The sequence below is a fragment of the Psittacula echo genome, assembly GCF_963264785.1.
Source record: "Psittacula echo genome assembly, chromosome: 4".
Taxonomy (NCBI): Eukaryota; Metazoa; Chordata; class Aves; order Psittaciformes; family Psittacidae; genus Psittacula; species Psittacula echo.
The window spans coordinates 15,610,786-15,625,832 of NC_137738.1; the positions used below are offsets into that span (position 1 = coordinate 15,610,786).

The following is a 15,047-nucleotide window of genomic DNA, read 5'->3' on the forward strand; positions in this document are numbered from 1 at the left end:
GCAGAACCACAGTATTAAAAGACACTGTGGTGCTTTTTTGGCATTTTTGCTTCCCCAGGCTCCTTGTGAAGCTTCCTGTGGTCTTGGAACTTAACACTGCAAGCTGGAAGGACTCCAGGGACAGTTTTGAAGTTCTTTCATTTCTAAACCTCCTATTTTTTGTTAAGGCATAGTCCCAAGACCTCTGCCCACAGTAGATCACATAAGAATGTGTTTTACTGTAGTTAGATCTGCTCAACATGAAAGCTTACTAAGGAATACTTATACTAAAAATCACTCAGACAGTCCTCTTGTATTGCCATTTAGATCTATCATTCTGATTGATCACTATGTGGTTGGCTAATATTGAGCCTAATTTAACCCTATACACTCATGCATCCATCTATTCTGTCTATTGTACCTGACATCCTACAAATTACTTACTCATGCAAATAGCGACCTGAGGCAACCTTTTATGATATTCGTGTTTAATTATACAAATGATTTTTGATAAATAAGATTATACATCCTTCCATATGTGTACTCACTCCTTGATGAAAGCAAAATTTAATTTTCATGCAGATTTGTTGGAGAGTGTGTTTAATAAGTGCTGAGTTTTATGTAGTCTGCAGATCACTCTGGGTTTGGGTAGCTGACAAAATCAGTAGGCATAGTTCATACAGACATGTGGGTTTTAATCAGGCCTAATTCAAGCTGCTCAATTTTGAACTCTTGAAACTGAAGCTGTTGCCTTTGTGCTCATGCAATAAGCAGAAGTGAAAGTAAATCAGAGGTGCTGATTTAAGTATACATTTCCGTGGGCTTTATTTATATTGCAGGTTACTGAAAATGTTCCCAGGTGACTGATATTTAATGATTTTAGGAGAGGGATGTTCCTGTAAAACTTTCCAGTTTTAAAGAGTAACCAGAGTTTGGCTTGTGTGACTCAGTCAAGGTGGAGATAAGTGTCACACAATGCCAGGCTAAATTCACTAGGGCTGCTTGCATACATGAAGAAAGTGTGTAGAAAGGAGAAATAGACAAGACTGGATATCAGTATTTTTGTTCAGATGTCTTTCTTTGAAAACACTTGTGCTGTCGATCACAGTTCCTCAAGGAGTCCTGTGTGCATGGTGGTAACGCGGAGATCAGGTATGAAGACTCATGAGCACACATGGTCTGAGGCATGAAATCTGCTTCTTTTCCCTAAATGTAGCGGTGGCAAATGTTCTGCTCTTCTGTTAGAGAGTCACTGGGTCAACACTGGTGCTGGGTGGCAGCCAAGGGACGTTCTGCATGGGAGTCATTGTGCTGTGTCTTTTTCATTGTCGGCAGCATTCTTGGCTAACCATGGATGTTTTGTGGGCTCAAGTGCTTAACAGTGTCTCTGGTTTTGTGTCCCAAAGGTCTGGGCAGTGAACTCAGCAGGACGGACACCCAGCGGCTGGTCCCGCTGCCGCACGGGCCCTGCACCTCCGGAGGGTCTGGGAGCTCCCCTCTTTGACACAGTAGCATCCACAGTGGCTGTGGTGAACATCAGGCCTCCTCTCAAGCCAAATGGGGTTGTCAGTATCTATAGGCTGTTTTCTAATAATACCAGAGGGACTGATGTGGTGGTGAGTATCGTTAACGCTGCTTCTGTTCTTCCATCTGAGCTTGTATTTTCTAGCTTTGACAATTTTGTTTTCAAAAGCTGCTGCTGTTGATTACAGTCTGTCTTCCTCTCATTAAATGCTCTGCAATGCTCTTATCTGGCGAAAGTACCACCAGTGCTTTCATTCATCTAAACTTGCTTCTCAAGGAACTAACCTCACCATTAAACATTTCTGACATGGTAATGTGCTGTGACAGTGTGATGGAAATCAGAATTATTGTTCAGGGGTACTGTCCAAAGGAAATACTTCCAAGACAGGTCCCACCAGTCCAAATGGTGCAGGTGGTAACTGCAGGATTAGAAAATGATTGTGTGCTTTGGATTTGAAGTTCAGAAGAAAGTGCTGTACATGAGCTTCCCTTAAAATTGTTCTTGTTGAGAAGTATTTCATAGTAAGGCACTGAATAATAGTGCAAGTAGCCAAGCAACTTTTTCTGGTTTTGGTGTCTCAGCTTAGACACTATTAGGTGTCCAGAAATGACAGTCTTAGCTTAGGAAACCTGCAGGGCTTCATTAGAGTTATAAAATAGGGAGATGTGGGGAAAGGTGAGGACTGTGGAAGGTGCCCAGAACAGTTACCACCAAATCAGTTCAAAATACTTACTTGAATACTTTTTTTATATAACACTATCCATTTTGTAAAAGTAGGTAAACATTTGTATAGAATTGTTTCCCTTATTCCACCTAGCTCAGCTTGGAACTGCTAGGGACTGCTTACCATGTGATTAGTCCTGTCTGTGAGCTTAAGCTGCCTACCAATTGAACGTTATACATTCATTCCATCCAATGCAATTGGCTGTGGCTGTGTCTGATTCAGCCAGTTCATCTGATTGGTGCCTCCATTTCCATCCCCTCCAAGCTGCCATGCTGCTGGCTTGGCTCTGGCTCTGGCTTTGTGCCAAAGTGCTTCCCTTTGCTTGCGTGTCTCTTTCCTTCCTATTTTTTGCTGCACTCTGCTAAATCCCATGCTGCCAAATGGGAGCAGATGTTGCCCCTCATTGGTGTTTTCTACATCTTTTTATTTCTTTGGCTTAAGGAGCTACATTTGCAAATGATCACAGCAATGATGTGAAGTGGCAGTTCCTGTGAGCAGTTTCAGAGTGAGGGCACCATTTCCTTTGCCAGAAGTGCCAGGTCTCCCTCCTAATGCTGAGAAAGCTCATGAGATATGGATGAGTATTTGCTAGCACATTTATCACGGAGCTATTTTATACATTAAGTTCTTTTTGCTTCAATACCACATATCCCAAAGTTTCTCCTTAAAGTTTCTGTTTCTCTGTTCCTGTGAATGACATTTGCAAGTTGATGTACAGTCGTCACAGCTCAACTCAAGACATCTGTGAGGCCACTGATGGCATGGTCTTTCCCTTAGAACAGTGCCCTTTAACTTCATAATGGGAGAAAAATGAATGCAGAATTCCCAGTACACAACAGCTGCATTAATGTCAGATTTAAAGGACATGCAGAACCTCGTGCCCATCTTCTTCTGGAGTTAATTCACCTCCATAACTCTTTATTTAGTACTTGTGGTGCTTGAAGCGTGACAAGTCGCCTCTTCATTTTACAGCTGTCAGAAGGGACTGCCACCCAGCAGACAATACATGGGTTAAAGCCTTTTACCACTTACTCCATTGGTGTGGAGGCCTGCACGTGTTTCAACTGTTGCAGCAAAGGGCCCATGGCCCAAATCACGACGCAGCCAGCTCCACCCTCAGAACAGCCTCCGCCACAGATCCGCACCGTGTCCTCCAGGAATGCCTCTTTCCAGTGGAGCGCACCTCAGTCACCCAACGGCATTGTCACCAGGTAGGAGCCAAACCGACCCAGCCAAGCCCGAGCACATCAGATAGAGGTGGTGGCAGAACAATCTGAGCTGGAATTGCTGTGTAGCCATGCTCCTCCTTCCCCGTGTTGGCAGTGGTATTGCCTGTGGCCTAAATACTGTCTGGGAGGTTTTTGCTATTGTCCTGAGCAGGATGTTGGGTGAGGATGAAGGTGAAGAGGATGAGCTGTTGTGAGTGGAGGTAGTAGTCTGCAGTTGCAGAGCCAAAATGTTGTGAGAAAAACTGGCAGCAAAGAAGCATCTGCATCCTGTAGTGACTTAGGCACTGATTTGCTGAAGTGAGCAGCAAGGTAACTGGCATCAAGGTTTTCAGTGCGAGTATGACTTGCTTACAACCATGATTGCTCAGAGTCATCTTATGGTTGGGGCCAAAATCTCCAGAGAAAAACTAGGATCAGGTTCATTTTCTTCTCCAGTAGCCAGACACAGAATCATAGAATCATAGAATAGTTAGCTTCATCCTAATGGATGAAATGTATGATTGGTTGTCATTTATTTAGGCTCTTCGTTAATCAAAATCTCAACTTTCTTCACAGCTATGAGCTCCATGTGTATATGGCTTGTCCCTTGAACCTACAGCCGGCAGTGAAGGCTTGCAGTCCTGGCCCAACTGAGGTGAAGTATACAGGGAAAGGACAGAGTGCCAACGTGTCCAACCTGGAGCCTTACACAACTTACAACCTGCGAGTCGTGTCTTACAACTCTGTTGGCAGCAGTGCCTCAGAATGGATTGGTTTCACTACGGAAAAGGAGCGTGAGTATGAAAAATGGTTCACTGAGAAGTGCCCACTTCTGATGCACAGGGCTGCATAGAACCAAAATGCAGCCTAACTCCTGACCCTAACTCCTCCACCCCTCTGAAAGATGATGTCCCAGAAACCTGCTCTTCTGTGTCTCCGGTCACTATGCCTCTGCTGCATATTCATTGAAATTCTGCTCTGAGCTTGACTGCTCATTGCTTCAAAAACACTTCTTTACTCATCATCTGATATCACATCCTCTATCTTGAGAGACTGGAATCGTTTTCTTTTACTGAAAATGGGCAGAAAAGCTGCAAAACAAAAAAAAAAAAAATGTTCAAGTATTACCAGAAGAGTGATACGTGGTGGTAAATACACTGCCATAAATAATCCCTGGGAAAAGGGGAGATCTTGAAAAAGACTTGGTGATTCTTCTTAGGAACAATCTTCCTGTCCTAATTCATGCCACATTTCTGCCAGGGCTCCTTGGATGTCATCTGAATTATTGGATCCTTGTTGACACTGAAGTAGGAATTCATTGCTATCTATATGACCACCACAGGCAGTACTTTAAGACCATGTGGTGGTCTGCATGGAAATTAAACATGCAGGACCTGTGCCTACAGGCAGAATAGATTTTGCCATTAGAACTGAATTTGTATTAATATCTGCTACATTGATAGCTGAAAATTTCAGGTGGGACAGCCCCAGATTTTCTTTAATATCACCACAGAAAGAAAAAAAAGTCCTTATCTCTAAAGCTGTGTTTTATTAAACTGCATGCCAATGGACTTTTAAATGGAGCAAATTCATAAGGAACTGCTGAGACATAAAGGGTTCGAAAGCCATTTTTAACTCCCTACCCACTGGGTGCACAGTCCTCCTTTCAATTTTGCTTTTCTTGCCTTGCTGACCTCCTCACACCAGGCCTCCAGAGTCACTCGTCGTGCCTGGAAGGCTTTCTTTAGTGACAGTGGGCAGTTAGCAGCAAAGTGCAGCTTTCTTATGAGCAACCCAGTATATACTGGGCACAAAGCCACAAGAAAGGACCACCTCAAATGTAAATGAAGCCTTTTGTCAACAAGCTGTTGAGTCCAACTCTGATGAACTCTTTCTCCCTGTAGTGAGTTCTGGGTTTCTATACTCTCTGCCTGCCATCTGCTCTTGTTTTTCTGAAACCCCATGGTTTCATGTATGTACATGTGTTAAAAGATTACCATGGATAATTATTTGGGGCTTACAAAAAGAGTCACAGAATGGTTTGGGTTGGAAGGGACCTTAAAGCTCATCCAGTTCCAACCCCCTGCGATGGGCAGGGACACCTCTTACTAGACCAGGTTGCTCAAAGCCCCATCCAGCTGGCCTTGAACACTGCCAGGGATGGAGCATTTACCACTTCTTTGGGCAGCCTGATCCAGTGCCTCACCACTCTCATAGTAAAGAACTTCTTCCTTATATCTAACCTGAACTTCACCTGCTTCAGTTTGAACCCATCACCTCTTGTTCTATCACTACAGTCCCTAATGAAGTCTTCTCCAGCATCCTTTCCTTAACAGTTCAGTTCCCACAGCCCTGCATGCTGCAGCTGAACTCACACAACCTCCTGTGTCTCCCTATCCCACACCTTAAGCTGGAATTTAATGTATTCCGTTTTGGTGTCTGCACCACATGCACAAAAGAAAAGTTCTAGGTCTTTAAGGATATATTTCTGCTTTCTCAGTGTAGAGGCTGGCATGCTAGAGCAGCTTTTTCTTTTCTCCTTGTATCTTTTCTACTCATACATGTGTACTTGAGAGAGAGGGGAGCGACAGAGAGCTTGTATCATGCAGTATCTCCTCTGTGCTAACTCAGTCGTGCCTGTTGGCTAGAAATGAGCTTTTTTCCTTCCTTTGCAGCACCTCGGTACATGGCTCCGTTCTCTATTGTCAGCAATTTATCCACCATCCACATAGACTGGAGTCGCACTTTCGTATTGAACGGCCGCCTGAAGGAGTATGCTTTGATTGAGAGTGAGCAGCGCATCTACAGCGGCTTTGACACGGAGCTGTATTTACCAAGGACATCTGACAAAAGTTAGGTTCAATTTCCTGCAGATTCCTCTCTGTGAAAGGCCATTGAGCTGAATTAATAGTATTGTATGCTGAACTTAAAGAAAAACCTTCCATAGCTATCCCAAGCTTAAGAGCATACGAGTGTTCTACACACACTCCGAAGTGCATCTAAGCAGATACTTGAAACAAAAAGCCTTGGAGCTAAGCTTCCTCTTAAATATTGTACCTCCCCCTCTACTTGACCCTGGTGAGACCACATCTGGAGCACTGTGTCCAGTGCTGGGTTCATCAGTACAAGAGAGACAAGGAGCTGCTGCAGAGGGTCCAGCAAAGGTCACAAAGATGCTCAGGGGTCTGGAGCATCTCTCTTAGGAGAGATTGTGGGAGCTGGGCCTGTTTAGTCTAGAGAACAGACTGAGAGGGGATCTCATCAATGCAGATCAGTATCTCAAAGGCAGGTGCCAGGAGGATGGTGCCAGACTCTTTTCAGTGGTGCCCAGCAACAGGATGAGGAGTAATGGCCCTAAACTAAAACAAAGAAGTTGCACCTCAGCACGAGGAATAACTTTACACTGAGGGTGGCAGAGCACTGGGACAGGCTGCCCAGGGGGGTTGTGGAGTCTCCCTCTCTGGAGACATCCCAAACCCACCATGGACACGTTTCTGTGTGACCTGCCCTCTTGACAGGGTGTTGGATTGGATGATCTCCAGAGGTCCCTTCCAACCCTAATGATTCTGTGATTCTGTAACTGTGTGACACTGCTCTGGCTCATTGTGAGGGTCGAGCTTGTCCAAATCCTGGAGCTGCGTTGGAATTCCACCCTTCAGAACCACACTCTGGAAAATACATGGAAATCTTCAGCTTCAGAGAAGACTGAAGCCTGAATTTCCATTTGAATAAAATTAAGTCAGTAGCTTTTGGAATCAGCCATGGTTTGAAATGCAGTTTCTCTTTGGGCATTTGCAGTCTTTAAGATATAAGGAAACTGTCAACAGAGGAAAAACAAATAGGAAATGTTTTCTGTTTTAAAGCATTGGGTTTCTTGTATGTCAAAGCATTTTGAAATGTATTTTTTACCTTCCTGATTGCTGCAATGATGCTAATACTTATTTTTTACTCAAACGTTCTTAACATAAAATGTTCTATCAATCAGCCATGAATGGAGTATGAAGGATTTAGAGCAAAACAATGAATAAACTGAAAGTTGCCACTTGCGTGTCATTGAAAGAAGGAGAATTGGATGGTGTAAGAGGAACAACGTCATAGTGGTGACTCCCTATGGTTTGCCATGGTTCATAGTTTAGAAGTTCAATACACACATACAAGGGATGATGAGGCCCTGATCAGGCCTGATCCTCATTTTCTGACCTTTTTTTGCTCAGCCTTGTTGTTCCAAGTGACCTGTGTCACTGACGAAGGGAGCGCCGTAACACCAGTCATCAAGTACAGCGCAGGAGATGGAGTTGGTAAATATGTGAAGAAATCACCCCCCACCTATTCATTGTATGTATTTGTGGTACAAAGTCGGTATGTAGGGCATGCCAGGCAGGATGGCACCTCATTGCAGGATCAGGGGATTCCTTAGTGCCTTTCAGTATGAGTGATGTAGGTAATGTGCTTTTTTTGCCATGGATGGATTTCTGTTCCTTTACATCATGAACAGCTTCAGATCCTCACTCCACATATGTAATATTTTCCTGCTATTTTTACATCAATATATTTCTTCAAAATGCAGTGGTGAATAAATTCTACTCTCTTCCAGGTTTTATTTCCAAATTAAGTTTATCTTGCATTCTAACCCTGTCCTCCAACTTTCTTCCTCAGTTTGACAAAAAAATACATATTCTTTCTCCTTCTTGCATCCCACCCTCCCCATCAAGAGGCATCTGCCTGCTTCTTTCATATGACCAACCTCCAGGCTCTGGAATTTCATCTGAGATGTGTTCTCCTAACCAGTTATATTGTCAGGACCCAGTTTACAATACTTGCTCTTTACCTTCTGCCCATGAGGCCTTTGCCTGTTTCGTGGAAGCAAGGGAATTTGGTGTGATGACATCTCAGTCATTTGTTGTCCCTTGAGTAGTAGATACCTAATGGTAAAAAGTTTCAGGTTTTTAACTCCTTAGTTTTCTGGGAAGCAAAGCTAAGCTCTAACCATTTCTAACTAGCTGACAGACTGGTTTTAATTAATTTATCTTTTGAGTTTCATTGTCTTCAGCTTCTTCAAATAGATGGGTCTTGTCTTTGCAATTATTCTTTACACTGCATTTCCCTCATATACCTTTCATGCTCTCACTCCATCCTCCTACAGAATTTCAGCAAGGCTGCTGTAAAGGCTTTATAAAATGTTGCCCATTGCTCTACATCCATCACATTCCTTTGGTTTTTATTGCTGCTTGTACCCAGAGTCTACCGCAAACTCAATTAGCACTGCAGGCAACCTGCGGAGGAGGCTTTGCAAGTGATGGTGATGGAAATCCCTTAGCAAAGAGTCTGGATACACATGTGGGATTGCAGACAACCAGGAAATCCTGTCACTGAGATTTCTTACGCTTGCGTGTGAGCAAAGCCAACCAAGGGGCTATTTTTTTCTCTAACAGGTGGGGGAAGGAGGAATAAAGTGTTTCATGTTGTTTGTATTAATTCATCACTCATTTCAGTTAAGTCCTCCTCCCTCTCTCTTTTTGAGATGCCTTCCGCTACACAGTGCTGGAGAGAACATCCTCTTGTCTGTAGCACTCTGAAATCACCGTAGCTGTTTCCACTCCTCAAGGTTACTTGGAGAGCCCTTTTTTTCCCCTCACAATTCACCCTCACCACCTCCCTTCTCCAGAGCTGCTGATGCAGTGGTGATTTCCAGCCTAAGCAGCAATACCAGAACTTTAAGTAGGGCCTCTTGAGGGTAGTAAGCTTTTTATTATAGGCCGCTAGAATATTGAACCATTATGCCACCTTGAACATAAGTGCAAGAAAGCACGTGATGACAAAAATCACTTAAACTTCTGCCTAATTTATGAGTGAGGAAAGGGATAGCATATTGTTAAATGCTTTTTGAAATAACATTCTCTTTCTCCCCTAATCCCTCTTGATTTTTACAGGCCTGATCTTGACAACACCTGGAGAGAAGGACAAAGCCGAGTCCAAACGTGCGAAGTTCTACAACGAGCTGTGGTTTGCAGTGCTGATGGTAGTTCTAGGTTTGATCCTCTTGGCTATTCTCCTCTCCTTAATCCTTCAAAGGAAAGTCCACAAGCAGCCCTATGCACGAGACAGGCCTCCTTTAGTCCCACTCCAGAAAAGAACATCACCAATGAGTGTGTATTCATCAGGTGAAAACCACCCGGTACGTTTGGTAAAATGCAATGTTGAGTATACAGCATTGTGATATACTTTCATCTGCCATCCCCAAAAACACACACAGAGTATTTCTTCATCCTTCCCCTGCTTTGTTGCACTTTTGGTTACCAAGTGAAGGCTGCTCAGTGTAGGAAAAGGACTGTCTGGTGCACCTATGCGTGCACAGAAAGCCAGCCTACAGGCCAAAAAGAAGCCTTATGGTGCCTGGTCTGCAGATCCTGAAATGCTTCTTATGCCTAAGACAAACTTTGGATCTGAAGTCACAGAGATGCAAAGCCAGTGATGCCACCTTATGTTAGTTGACATCTGCAATAGAGCTGAAAAAGCCTTGGCATACTGTGAGAAGGTAGGTGATAAATGTGCTTTTCAGTGGAACCTTTCATGCATTCCCAACTAACCAGCATCAATCTGACAGTCTTTGTCAGATACCCATGAAATGTGCTAAGGACCTTCCCAAAATGTGTGGGTCCACCAGATAGGTGGGAGGAGGATTGTAATAAAGAGGATTTGTATCATTTTTATTAAGACAAGTTATAGTTCAGTAAAAAAAGGGATAAAGAACATGTTCCACCGTGTAGCAGAGTAGCAGTGCTATCCTACCAAACAAGAATATGGCAATTGTTATGAGGCTCAGAATGGGAGCAAGCAGTGCTTTCTATTTCCATTGCTTCTTCCCAGGCACAGCCTGTGAGATGATTTTTCTTGTCACTTCTCAGCTTCTTTCTCCTGTGAGCACCATCAAGCAGGATATTGACTCCTGCATTCTTCACACATTCTGTTCCTCTTTGTCTCAGTGACAAGAAGCTGCATCTGTGCCTCAATGAAGGAGCTCTTGGAAACAATGGAATTTCCAGTGTGCCCCTTGTCCTGGCAAAGGCTAAGAGAATGAGAAACTTCTTGTTGTTTGTTCTCATGGTTTTGATTCCTTTTCCTCTACTGTCTGTCATGCTGTGTTGTTCCTCTTGACTTCAAAATGCCTTTGCTGTTGGTATGCCTGCACACTTCCTTTCCATGTTTCTGCCTCTTCCTTTTTTTTTTTCCCCCTCCCTTTTTTCCAGAAGCTCATGGACTTAATAGAATGGAAGATTCTACAGTACATCAATTGGAGGATTTAATTTAATTCTAATCTTTAATTTAAGTTCGGATAGAGTTCCTGTTAAGTGACAAAATGATTTGTGTTCTGTTCTGTCAGTGGCATGCAGCAAGCAGCGCTGGCTGTCCATGCAGCTCTTGATGCCCCGGTGAACATTACATAGTGCCTCATCTTTGCCACTTCCCCTATTCCCCCCCATCCTGCTACCTTGCTCCCCTTCACAAAACTGCAGCTAATTCACACTCTTCATAAAGAACAGACTGTACCTGCACAGCACTTTGCCCTGCCCTAATGCTTTTCTTTCCTCTGTTTAATCTCAGTTTGAGACCATTGCCAACACATCTGATTCATCGAGCAGTGTCACTCTCAAGAGTTACACAATGCACTTTGAGGTAGAGTCATTAGCTTGCAGAGCTGCAAGATGTATGGTGTGCTGGATGACATAAAGAGCATGCACAAAGGCATCTGACACTGCATGTTTCTCCTGGTGGGTAAAACTAGTCATAATGACTGAAAGGAAGAAGTCTGCTAACATACCTTGCTGTGTCTTCTAACTGTGCAAGTTTTTTGAAGCATGGGGTTCTCTGTTCTCTTCTACTCCTGCCTTCGTTTTGTTCAGATGAAGTGTTTGAGACAGTGCCTTATTGTTTTTGATATATCAGCTTGTGTTTTCCTCCTAGGGTCTGGCTGATACAAAAATACCAGGAGCTGGTGGTTCTCCCAGCAACCACAGCATTCACATTGCATCAGGGGCAAGGAGACGAAGCCAGAGCCAGCTCAATCGCACCTACTCCCAAGCCTCCCTGCACCGTAGTGTCAGCCAGCTACTCAGCCTCTATGACAAGAAGTCTTTTGCTGAAGATCCACCTTGGGATGCCATTATTCACAATCATCAGACTACCAGTCGGGGCTTGGTAAGAAAAAGGACTCCTGTTTCCTCTGTGGTGCTGTCGTGCATAGTGATGTGCCTGTTTCACTGGAATCCTGAAAAGGTCTAAATATCAAAAGCTGCTGGAGATACAGCCAGAAGGACATGGTCAGACATTACATCCCCAAAATGCTTCCTGCCTCACTGCTCTCTTCTGGAGCCATAGGTGATCACATGCTGCTCTTAAATGATGTGAGGGGGCCACATGCATCTGTCTATTGTTTCCACTGAATCAGTAACATCATGGCCTACCAGGGATATGCACCTGGAAGAATTCCTTTCTATTTGGTCAACTCATAGGGTTTTCTCTCCGTTTATTTCAGTAAATGCATATGTGTGAGGAGGGATGCCTTGGCATCCTCCACACATCCTGTGCCAGAAGCAGGAGCTTCTAGTTCTAGGCTCCTTGAGCTGTGACCTTGGACTCAATTGCTGACAAGACCTGCTCTGTCCTCTGCTCAGTCATGATGCAGACGCTGTGAACACCAAGATCTTTTGGCATTCATGACAAATGACTTAAGACTCAGGGGACTAGGAAGAGGTTGAGTGGCAGGCAGAGTATCTGTCCTTTAATATAGGAGAGAACAGGATTGGCCAGTGTCACTAACATGGACCTGAACACACAGATATAATGAGTTATGATTCTCAAGGACAGCAGCAACCTCCCTTCCTCTTTGTCAGCAAGAAAAAGGCTTTTTAACCTCCACCCTCCTTGGCTTCCACCTTTCCCTGAGCAAATGTGTGGGAAAGAGCTCAGGGCCAGACACATTTGTTCCCAGAAAAAGCTGCTTAAGGCTCCTAAAAGAGATACACGTGAGTTAATAAAAAGTTACAAGGAGTAAGCAGTGATCAGTGGATCTTGTCCAAAATACAGAGTGAACTGCACGGTCTGCACAAAATCCAGGCAGCTTCCTTGGTCTTTTACCTACAGTACACCAAGGAGCTGGAACATGCAGGCATGCCACAGTACAGGGGTGGTGCTACCAAGGAAGCTGATAAGGCTTAAGTAAGAATATAGTGATACTTAGCTCTAGGTAAACCCCTATGAGTACGGGTTAACCTTCAGCTGCACTCTGCATCTCATGGACTTCCTGATTTAGTGGTATCATGACTCAGCCTAGAGTCATTTTCTGAGTTATCAGTCACATCCTCATGATCTAATTCCTTGGAATTAACAGCTCATCCAGGGTGTACCTCTGTAGGAGCTCCACAGGCAAAGAAACAGCTTCCTGATGCTGAGGAAACTCTTGCTCTGCCTTCTTATTTTGTGCTAACACCATGATTTGGTTTAGTTTGCAAATACACATGCTGCCATGCTTTCACTCGCATCTTCCCTTTAAGACATTCAGTAGCTTAGGACTGTCAGCAAGTTTTGTTCACCTCTTTGTCCACCTTGCAAATGAATATACTGAATGGCTGAAGTGGCCTAGGACACATATCTGCAGTAACACTGCTAGCAATCATCTCTTTATGCTATGGAAACAGTTTAATTCTCTCTTTCTTCCAACTCTTTCCCTGGCTCAAAGCATTAGCAAGAGTGCAGTTGGAAGAAGCTCAGACCCTCCTTTAGAAGCTTGAAGAACAAAATCTTACCTAAATCACAGGTGATGTGGCCGTTATACAAGATATCAAACGGAAAGATGAAAAGAAAAATACATATTTACAAGTTCCCATCACACTGCAATGAACACTATTTACCATTTATCATCCCATCCATGCAGTAATTGATTTCTTTTCTAACTTACTGCTTACTATGAAAAATCTAGTTGGTTTGGATTCAGGTGCCTGAATGCTGTAGGTTCTTACCTCATGCTGGGAGGAATGGGAAAACATGTTGAAGGGTAGAAATGCACTTATTTATCTGACTTTCAGAAGCATTTTTTAGGGGATGGGAAGAAAGAAATGAAGGAATCTCCTTTAGTTAGGCTTACATACCTTTTCTTTTCCCCCTGCTAACAGTATGTAGATGAAGAAGATCTTGTCAATGTCATCAAAGGCTTCAGCACAGTCACCAAGGAGCACACCACATTCACCGACACCCACCTCTGAAGAACACAACCACCTTCTCTAGAAAACGGAAAGTGGGTTACTTGCCAAAAGCAGCCTGCATGGCCTTTGGGGAGGGGATAGGACTGCTGTTTCCTCACCCTGTGCCCACTATGGGAATAAATAGAACTGTTTGTTGAGAGGGTGTGAGAAGTGGGGTAAGTTGGTCTTTTTATTTCCACTATGTTTTTAAATGTATAGTAAAAACTGTGTGTTAGCACTGACACCTCAGACAGGTAAGAGAACAGCTTCAACATTCCTAAGGCACACAGTGGTAAAAGGCTGTGAACGTAGAGGCTCTTACCTTTGTCTCTCATCCAACTTTCACAGTTGAGGAGGGTTGTGGGGGCAGCGTGACTGGTATAAGGAAAAGTCTTTTACCATTCCAAAACCCAAAAGGTGCCTTCATGGCAAGATAGCCATGACTCTTCCTGGCCTGACAAAGCTGTACCACAAAATTGTGTTCATGCACAGGTGAATAAACAGCAAATGAAGGAATTTGTATGGAGTTGCTTTAACTTTTGTGTTCTCTCCCTCGCTCTTCCCCAGCCTCTCAGCTAAAGGTTAAAAAAAGCCACTGATTCATGCTTAAATCTAAGCATGCTTTTGTCAGAGATGGAAAGCCTCCTAACCCTATTCAACACTTGCTATCACAGCCTTCCCTTTTGCTTACATATTACATATCTACATGCAATAAAATTTGTTCACCACCCCCAGTAAACCAGAAGGAAACAGCAAGCAGCCAGTGCAACACTGATAGGAAATATCATGTCAAGGCACTTGTAATTGAGAGTTATTATACCATGACAGTAAACCAACTCCCATATACATCTCTGTCCTTTATCCAGTGAAAGTGACAAAGAAGCCCCCAAGAGACTGCCAGTTCTGTGTATTTTAATGCATCCTCTCAGTCACAATCAGCAAAACCCATCATCTGATACCACATGTTTTCAGAAAGCACAAGCAACACTCCTCTGGCAATATATTTGGACTAAGAGGAAAAATAATATGCTGTTTTGAATAGCTTCCTCCTTAACCTGCAGAAAACATTTCAGACAGCATGATTCAGAGGAAGGATCCCATTCATAAAACAGCAGCAGGTCTGCAGAACAACATGTGGCTGCACCTAAAAGGGATCTTCCACTGAGCACCCTCAGGTTCCTTTAGCACCCTCCCTTCCCCCAAAACAGAAATAACCACAACATATCACATGCCTGACCACGTTTAAGCAAGAATGCACAATAGTTTGGACCAAGTACCGTACTACATTTTGGAGCATTACATAAAGCCACACACTGATGTGGACAACTCTTGAAAGGTTTGGCAGCAGCCAGGTACTTTCTTATAACCTTACA

General features: G+C 43.6%; 1 protein-coding gene across 1 annotated transcript in view; it reads left to right on the forward strand.

Moving 5' to 3' along the window:
* USH2A (usherin) overlaps positions 1-13,695 on the forward strand; it is a gene marked incomplete at both ends in the record, with an annotated part of 378,822 nt that extends 365,127 nt beyond the window's left edge. The window contains 9 exons of the mRNA XM_080614877.1: positions 1,386-1,595; positions 3,201-3,439; positions 4,013-4,230; positions 6,112-6,288; positions 7,651-7,734; positions 9,367-9,611; positions 11,039-11,110; positions 11,399-11,632; positions 13,606-13,695. Of these exons, the coding sequence (XP_080471003.1) occupies positions 1,386-1,595; positions 3,201-3,439; positions 4,013-4,230; positions 6,112-6,288; positions 7,651-7,734; positions 9,367-9,611; positions 11,039-11,110; positions 11,399-11,632; positions 13,606-13,695 (1,569 nt within the window). The remainder of the gene's footprint in view (positions 1-1,385; positions 1,596-3,200; positions 3,440-4,012; positions 4,231-6,111; positions 6,289-7,650; positions 7,735-9,366; positions 9,612-11,038; positions 11,111-11,398; positions 11,633-13,605) is intronic.
* Positions 13,696-15,047: the final 1,352 nt, after the last annotated feature.